Source organism: Apium graveolens, unplaced genomic scaffold (assembly GCF_009905375.1).
Source record: "Apium graveolens cultivar Ventura unplaced genomic scaffold, ASM990537v1 ctg8439, whole genome shotgun sequence".
Classification (NCBI taxonomy): domain Eukaryota; kingdom Viridiplantae; phylum Streptophyta; class Magnoliopsida; order Apiales; family Apiaceae; genus Apium; species Apium graveolens.
The window spans coordinates 18,136-27,403 of NW_027421182.1; the positions used below are offsets into that span (position 1 = coordinate 18,136).

General features: G+C 31.2%; 1 protein-coding gene across 3 annotated transcripts; it reads left to right on the forward strand.

Moving 5' to 3' along the window:
- The first annotated feature begins 2,038 nt into the window (after positions 1-2,038).
- Positions 2,039-8,950, forward strand: LOC141705002 (protein DEFECTIVE IN MERISTEM SILENCING 3-like). 3 transcript variants are annotated; one of them, XM_074508085.1, is made up of 8 exons: positions 2,039-2,220; positions 3,897-4,022; positions 4,142-4,256; positions 4,856-5,072; positions 5,773-5,964; positions 6,063-6,383; positions 7,029-7,251; positions 8,572-8,950. In XM_074508085.1, exons 1-8 carry the CDS (start codon positions 2,197-2,199, stop codon positions 8,650-8,652), a joined length of 1,299 nt encoding a protein of 432 aa, XP_074364186.1. In that variant the 5' UTR covers positions 2,039-2,196; the 3' UTR covers positions 8,653-8,950. The 3 variants fall into 3 exon arrangements, with proteins under 3 accessions (XP_074364186.1, XP_074364187.1, XP_074364188.1); XM_074508086.1 differs by having other exon boundaries at positions 3,900-4,022; XM_074508087.1 differs by lacking the exon at positions 8,572-8,950 and adding an exon at positions 7,347-7,601.
- Positions 8,951-9,268: the final 318 nt, after the last annotated feature.

Sequence of the window (9,268 nt, forward strand, 5' to 3'; positions counted from 1 at the left end):
TTTATAAAATACAAAAAAATTCATGTACTTTTAAATATCACCAGATTTTAATGAATTTATGATATTTTAGAATCCAGATTGAATAACCTAAGATTTTCAAAATTCAATTTTTTTTTAAATCTCAATTGAATACATCTACTGAGTTGATTTACATATAAACTGATTTTAAAACAACGCTCATCAAAGAATCGGTATTTCAAATTAGCTATCAGAAGATTTGCACAAAAATCGGAGTTGTCCTCACTTTTTTTCCTAACTACTTTATAGCCCGTGCTACGCACACGGGGATCTCAAAAATTATTAAATAAAATAAATAAATAAATTTATAATTCAAATTGAATAATATGATTATGAAAAATTAAATTATCTATATAATATTATCTATATAATAAGTGTATTGCATCTATATATTATAATAAATTTATTTAAGAACCACTTTCGTTACATATATTATTTTTATGTTATATATTTTATGAGATTATTTCTATAAATAGATTTATTAAAATTTAAACTTTACTTCGAATTTGTATTAAAAACTTACCATAAGTAATACAATTCATATTTAAAATTGTATTGCAAAGTTTCTATAATTAAAATGGGTCATAATAAGTACATGGATCTTTTATAGACTTAATATGGATACCAAACCTAAAAATGGATACCAAACCTAAAAATGGATAGTCCATTGGATTAAATTAAAATTAAAAATCATATCCAAACCAAAATATGGATACCAAACCTTAGGTAAGGGTTATCCAGCAATTTAGAATATATAGATTTCGCTCAAAATAACCAGGCCTACGTAAGCGAGCAGACTAGGCCAGGCCGACCGGATGTCGGTTTTTTTAAAATCATTTTTATATTTTTGTAATATAAATACAATTTGAATATTTTTGAATTATATTAAAAAGTTTGGACTTTTGTTCAAAAGCAACATACCCGGAAAAATTTCAAATATTTTCTCAAATGATATGTCATTTTATTAGTAAGATTCGTATGAATGCATAAGTGAGCCGTTTCATTTTATTTACAAACCATTTCGCGAACTCTTTCGGGTACCTAGCATTTCTTTGTGTATACGTGCACATTGTCGTAAAAATTTAGAATAAATTATTTGTAACATATCTTGAAATACTTTGACGAAATATTAGTTATTTTTATATATAGGTCCCACTTGTTGAAAAAAATTATGTAAGATTTTCGGGAGTGACATTATAACGACCCAAATTTCATTATTTATAACCTGGATTTGGAAGTTATTTAATATATGCAAGTACACTTATTTTAGAAAAAAATGTAACATATACATATATTATTGTAATTTCACAAAAGATACTATACTGTTGTCGGCCATTGACACAATAATTTAATATTCAACGGGAAAATTTAGCTTTTACGATCTAGAACATGATATAAAAAAGGATTGAGATTTGGTGTCGGTACGTAAAATAATTGAGTTTATTTACATTTAAATATTTATATTATTAGAAATACATATATGTTTATCTTTATAATACTATATGATTTTATAATATTTTATGCAAATATGATTATAAAAATTTATTTATATAATATACATTGTAAAAATTATACTTAAAATTCTGATTTTTTTTATTTTGAATTTTATTTATGTTTAAATTTATTCTTACACGAAAACATGACACATGGCACATAACATGAATATATACGAACGAAATAAAATTAAAAAAATCAGACGTGTTTGGGTTTAAGAAAATATAATTTTCAGAGCTAATTTCTTATTTTCAGAGTTAAAAAAGTGCAAAGACAAAACCGTCTCCTGCATATACAATAAATATTTTTTGGAAAAAAAACAAGACAATAATAATTTGATAATTTCATACTTTTTTTCTGAAAATAAAAAAATGATTCTGAAAATAATATTTGGCCTAGACTTGCATTTAAAATATACACAATTGGAAAAGAAAATATCCCAAATATCTCCTTTATTTACATAGCCATTTATTTCAAATTTTATTTTATTCGATTCAAAAAGTAGTGTACAGCTGGAATCACTCTTCATAACTGCCGAGTGTAATAGACCTCGTACGTTACAACTTACAACCTCCAACCACCCTTCATTTGACAACAATTTATACCTGGGCAGTAGCCACTCTCTCTCCTAGCTTTCTACTTGTGTTCTTTTGCTTGTCGGAACAACAATTACTTCAAAAAATCATGACCAATCACTCTAATGAGCAGGTATATACATTTTCTTTTGTTTTGGATTTTTTAATATGAATTTCATGTTTTCTTGTATTAATTAGTAGTTTTATGCTATAAAGTTTTGATCTTTATTGATAATCTTGGGTTTTTAGTGATTGTAAGTGTTGTGTGTTTGCTGAAACTTGGGTAATTTGATTCTTTATGTGTTTTTGTATGTTAATTTCATGTTTTCTTGTATTTAATGGTAGTTTTATGCTATAAAGTTTTAATCTTTATCGGAAATCTTGGTTTTATTATATGATTTTTTATGTATCAGTGGTTGTAAGTGTTCTGTGTTTGCTGAAACTTGAGTAATTTGTTTCTTTATGTGTTTTTGTATGTGAATACATTTTTTCCTGTACCAGACAGTGATTTTATGATATAAAGTTTTGATCTTTATTGGTTTTCTTGGTTTTATTTTATGACTTGTGTGTATCAGTGGTTGTAAGTGTTTTGTGTTTGCTGAAACTCTGGTAAGTTGATTCTTTGTGTGTGTTTGAATGTGAATAACATTTTTATCTTGTATCAAACAGTGATTTAATGCTATAAAGTATTGATCTTTACTGGCAGTTTCCGGATTTTTGTGATTTGTATATATCAGTGGTTGTTAGTGATATCTGTTTGATAATTTTTTGTTTGTCAAATTCAGAAATTTGGGTAGAATTAACCCTTGTCAGACTGTAAGAGAGGGTAATTTTAGCGATTATATATGAAATGAAACTCATTATTAGGAAGATTTGAGTTTGATACTGAACATTTAATTTATTGGAACAAGAACTAGTTGTAAAAACCATGAATCTAATAGTGAGCAGGTATATAGATTTTGTGTTTTTATTTTTGAATTACATGTTTTCTTGTATTAGATAACGATTTTGTGCTATAAAGCTTTGATCTTTTTCGGTAATTTTGGATATCTTGTGGTTTGTATGTGTCACTGGTTGTTAGTGATATTTGTTTGCTGAAACTTGGGTATATTTGATTCTTTATTTTTTTTTGCATATAGTTATCATGTCTTTTACATCAAACAGTGGTTTTATGCTATAAAGCTTTGATCTTTATGTTAATTTGAGATTTGTTTTAACATGTGTATATCAGCGGTTGTTAGTAATATGTGTTTTGCTTGATTCTTGGTTTTCAAATTCGGTAATAGTACACCTCGTCATGGTTAGGTTCATGTATCCGGTGTGTAACTTGTCTTGCACATTACGCTAGGGTGTAAGACCGAAAATTATTACAATGTGATGTGTCACAATTAATCTACATTTCACTAGTGACATTGTTCCAGCCTTCCAGGTGATATTTCCTTTTTTTGCAGTCTTTAACTTTGAAGCACAATTATTTTTTACTTCTTAATTTATTTTACCATTTCAATGCGTTATGCTTAATTATGATTTGTGTCATGTTTCTATTATTGGCGTGGTCACTTTAGGTGTGTGTTTGCATGCATGTAGTTGGTATGAATTGTGTGTCTGCCTGCTTGTGAGAAAAAATTATTTACCTAGTCGCTCAACAATTAAACCTAATGGAAGGAGTTCCAGACTGCCGAAATGCCTCTGCCAGATTTTCTTCTAAAAACATTGCCAAATTTCCAGATTATCTCAATTTGAGCCTTCTCTGATGGTATTGCATCTTCTTATCAAATATTTGACTATATGCTTGATCATTTTTTTCAGCAGATATATGCCCAAAATTCATCACCGGCACTACTTGTGGATCAAGATTGGCATGATATTACTGTTAAGAGTGAACCAAAAAGTGAGACACTCTCACAGGCAGAAACAGCTCTTAATCCTTCTAAGGTTATTTTAAAATTTCAAAGTTCAATATGTGATCTTCAAGTATAATTGTTGTATAATTATAGATATGCGCTTTTGTCTGTTATTAGTAATTGAGTGCTATGTTATGTTCAATATTGCAGAAATTGCAGGATGCTTTGGAAAAGAAAGGTCTAATACTGAAGAAACATGAAGAAAACATTAAGTTTTTAAGGAGACAGGAAAACACCTTAAATGACACCATTCTAGACCTGCAAGGTATGATGTATTACCATTCACCTAGTTCGAGTGTCAGCATGAGATTAACGCTCTTCATTATCATATTACGAATGCTCAGAAAATAAAAAGTCAGAATTTTTCTGCCTAATGCTCAGAAAATAACATGTCACAAATCTTTAAATTTCCTTTTTTGATTTATTGTCTACCTTCTTCTGATAGGAAAAGAATGCATAGCATACCAAATTCCATATCTAGAACTCTATTCAATAATACAACCTTTATTTAGCTATTTCCATGTGTCCTTAATATAAAAAGTTACTTCTAATCTTAGTGATACTCACCATGATTTTTTAAGCATAATTCTTGTCATCTCACTACCAATAGTAAATAAAGTATCTCACTACCAATAGTAAATAAAGTATCTCACTACCAATAATAAAATAAAGTATTTCCTTTTTTATAATGATAACAAGTACAACTTTATTTCTCTGTCTATAAGAAAGTTCCCCGACCAAAGAGATTGATTTTGGAAACTAAATCTTTACAGCTTATATGTAAAGCGTGGTTTTGCAGTACAATTAACTTTAATTTCCCTGATTATTGTTTCTGTATAACCTCCATAAATGTGTACTTCCCAGTTACTCTTGGCAAGTATCATTCTTCAAATAGCCTTGCCCAAGAAGAGAGCGAGTTAGAGAATATTCAACGTAAGTTGAAGCACACAAATTCTGCAGCTGGGATTGTGTGTCAGCTGAAGACTCGCCACAGTACTCGGGGTTCTCAATTTCCATTGACGAAGGGTATGCTTGGAATTGTCGCAACCCTTGGGAAGGTGGATGATGATACTATAAACAGGTTTGCGCCGTTCATATTCATTTGTAAATCTTGTATTGAACCAAGTTCTATGGGTCCTAAGTTTTTCTGATTTTTCGAGAAATTAAAGGTTCCTCCTTCATAGTTTGTCTAGATATATATTCTGTTGATCTGATCCGAAATACTACAAATATCAGGCATGATCAAGATATCCTACTTACGGCTCCAAGTTTTCCCCAAGTTAATTTAAATGTCTCCCTTGTCTGGTTTCGTCTAGTGTAACAAAACAAAACTCATATGTTGTAAATGGGGAAATTATGATATATTTTGAAAGTTTGATGATTATTTTTCTTAAAATATATAATGTTGGTATGTATAAATGGTGATTAGTTTACATTATAATGATGCAAGGACTGATAGATTCATATTCTAGATGCGGCTCTCCCCTCACACTCCTACTCCCATACCCAATCCTAAAACTCCTTTCTCTTTATAAAGAGAATATCTAGGAGAGTTAGAACAATCTGGAGAAGCTATTAGAACAGACTAAGTCCGTTATTGTTGATATTTGCATAAGCAATGGGCAAAAACAATTCCACATTTTACACCGATCTTATGATACCAGACATGGTCTACTGAACTTGTTTAGGACTTTCACTGTTAATTTAGTATATTGACACTTTGTTTTTTTTTAATTGAAAATTTCAAAGTTAAAACAACAGTACAATCTTTTCTGTGTTAGCCATCTCTCGAGTTACTTGGGGAAAAACAATATGCTGGCAGTTGTTTGCAAGACTCTTGACACTGTTAACGCTATGGAGTCTTATGATAAAGAAGGCTTAGTAAAGAAGAATTCTGGCATTCATGGACTTGGAGCTTCAATCGGACAAACTATAGATGGACGATTTCGTGTCATATGTCTTGAATGTCTTAGGTAAATGATTTTTGCTCTTATATGACCCTATACCATGTTTCTTTTATTTCTTATTTGATATTTCTTTACTCTGTCTCATGTATTATGTATGCCTGCAGTCCATATGTTGGCAAGTTTATAACTAATGACCCACAAAGAAGGCTTGATATTCAAAAACCAAGATTACCCGATGGAGAAATTCCACATGGCTTCATTGATTATGCTGTGAATATGATTCACATTGAAAGGGAAAACTTATTTTATGTCACACATGATGGTCATGGCCTTAGAGAGACCCTGTTTTATAATCTGTTCTCACGCGTGCAAGTTTATCAAACTAGGAAAGATATGATGCAGGCTGTTTCCTTGATAACTGATGGAGCCATATCTTTGGATGGTGAAATAATAAAGAGTCCTGGAGATTATATCTTTGGCGCTGTGTAAGCTCATTTGACTTTATTATCACTTTTTATTAACCGAGTGTGCAAGAGTTGTATGTCACTTTTTTCTAGTAACTGAGTGGTGCAAGAGCCTGGTTTTTATGCTTAGTGAGCCTGGTTTTTATGCTTAGTTCTTCGAAGTTAAAGAATCGTATCTATGATTGGCTAACAATTTCTTTTTACCTAGTAAACAAACCACTGGTTTTTGAGCTTGTAGAGAATCACAACTTATTAGCTTGTAAAATTTGTCTTTGCATAGATAGTTGTTCTGCCGTATGGCTAAATATCTGTTTCTCTTTCAAAACACATCTTTTTGCCAAATCTTTCAGCATAAAAAATCATTAATATAATTTGCATGTAAAGTTGATAGACAAAGGCTTTCTTATGGAAAAGAAAATAAAATAGTTGTTGGTGCTTAATATTAGTAAATATACATATTGTTCTTTAATGACCATTTAAAGTTGAATTGTATATGCCTTGTTGAATTTTGTGTAATTTTAAGTAGAAGAAGTCTGGCTAGAGACCATCAGCACAGTTCATTCTTTAACTTGAAACTAGTCCTTGTAATGTTTTTGGTCGACATGCTAATTTTATGTTTAATTTGTTATGCTTATATGGTTTCCTTTGTATTTATATTTCTTCAAGGGAAGAAGCAGATGTAAAATTCCTGAAAGCCTCTGGACCACCATGTCCAACTGCCGATTACTCTGCAATTGAAGACAAGATAAAGAAGACAGAGTGGGAAAAGGAACGGATATCGGATGACCTGCGAAGAGAGCAAGTACTTTTAAAGCAGGCTAAAGTCACCTTCGATGCCCAGAGGGAAGAGCTTATCCAGTTCCTAGCACAGAGTTCGAAAACTGTTCAGGTAATACTCTTCAATGAACAAGTACTACAAGTTGTTTTCTCTGGGTTTCAAAACTATGTTGAACTCTTTCCTAGTAGCAATAATCCCTGTCACAGAAATAACAGAGCAAGAACTGTGCTGGTCTCGGAAAAGCTATGTGTATCATAAATTATATTTCGAACATGAATCTATCCGTATTTCAGTATTGCAAGCTAGAGTAGACCAATGTGAGTCATACCTGTATGTAAATTACTTGATAATGATCTTCAATGTCTTAGTATTATTTAGCGATTGTGTTTGGGTGTCAAGAGTCAAGACTGCTTTTTAAATCTGTCCTAGTAGCAATAATCTGTCACAAATATAACAGTGCAAGAACTGTATGGGGCCTGAAAAAGCTGTACGTGTCGTTAAATCTATTTCAAAGATATATTAAGAATTTTTGAATTTTACATGCTACAATGTGAGTCATAATTGTGTGTAAATTGCTTGATAAGTTTTTGGAAGATTTTCTTTGCGAGGACATGGATTATTAATCATTTTATATAGAGTTTAACCTGGGCCCTAAAATGTTCTTGAATTACTAAATAAATGATTACTATGCTGATTTATTACTTAATATATACTATGCAAAGAACATTAAGCTTTATTCAAAAACATTACTTAATAAGGAAAAGAGAATCGAAAGTTCACAGTAGAAAAGTTTTCTATTAGTGCACCTCAAGTTCACAATAGGTATATACTTAGGGCCTGTTTGGCTACCGGCTTATAAGCCACTTATGGCTTATAAGCCCTTAACAGCTTATCGACGAGTGTCTGTCGACCCAACTTATAAGCTGAATTTACAACTTATAAGCTGATAAGTTGAAAGTTGGCAGTGACGTACTTTTTTCCAACTTATTTTCATTTTTTCACTTTTTTCTAAAGTTTTGATTTTAAAATATAAATTTTTAAATATTTTATAATTTAAGATTCATGAACTAAGATAATTATATTTAATAATTATTTGTTTTAATTCATTTAAGTAAAAAAAATTCTGACTTATAAGTAAATTTATCCAAACACTTATAGAACTTATAAGTATTTATCAACTTATCACTTATTTCGCACTTAATCATTTTAAGTCATAAGTTACTTATTTTAAGATTTCCCAAACGGGCACTTAATATTACTAAATATCAGATTTTTCGAAAACATTGCATCTATACAGTTGAAAGTGATCAAAGTTTAATTCTAATCTGCTTTTGTTCCGCATAATAATTTGACTACTTTTTGTATGTTCCAAATTTACACCATATATGAAAAAAAGTTGGAGTTTGTAACACGTTTTGATGTGATTTCCAGAGTCCAGCAGCCCGAGATGGATCGGCACTGAGATTCCAGATAAAATCAGAAGTGAAGAATGAAACCAGTTCAGGAAATTAAGGGTACTATTGCGTACCCCTACTTCTGGCAACTGTGGCTGGTTGAGGTCCTTTTCCTGCTGTGAAGGAATTGCAGAGTTTTTCCATATGTACTGTGGGGGACTGGTTCTACAGTTTCATTTATTTTCACCGGAGAAAAATTTATACAGCAAGAAAAGTGTTGAACTTGTAGTTAGTACTGTTGCTTTATTTCTCAACTCTTGAGCCGTGGTATGCATTTCATGCTGCAAATTGATTAAACAAACTTGTAGGATCAGCTGTACAATGCATATCGTCAATTGGTTTCACATTTTATCTTAGCTTTTCGACCTTTGTCTTTGAAATATGCCCCTCCCTTCGTCATAGATGCCTCAGTTCGAAAATTCCTGTTGAAAGTCTCTGTGTTTTTCAGCAGTACATGTGTACATTTCAGATTGTTCTTGTCAGAGGGCGGTTTGGTAGTGCTTTTCGGTTGTTCATTAGAAACTGATCTCCTCGGCATTTTCTTCTTTTCCGACCTCACTCTGTTCCATTCCATTCTATCCGGTAGCTCGCAACACTAGTGTTGGAACCCCGGGCAATGTTAGCTTTAGGCATTTACGAGATTAATCTTCGCTCAAGATTTACGAGGTTCACAA

Excerpts from the sequence above, each read along its gene's own strand:
- LOC141705002 (XM_074508085.1), top strand. The coding sequence starts at position 2,197 with ATGACCAATCACTCTAATGAGCAG. Across the intron at positions 2,221-3,896 it reads CCAATCACTCTAATGAGCAG|CAGATATATGCCCAAAATTC; the intron begins GTATATACATTT and ends CATTTTTTTCAG. Across the intron at positions 4,257-4,855 it reads CACCATTCTAGACCTGCAAG|TTACTCTTGGCAAGTATCAT; the intron begins GTATGATGTATT and ends TGTACTTCCCAG.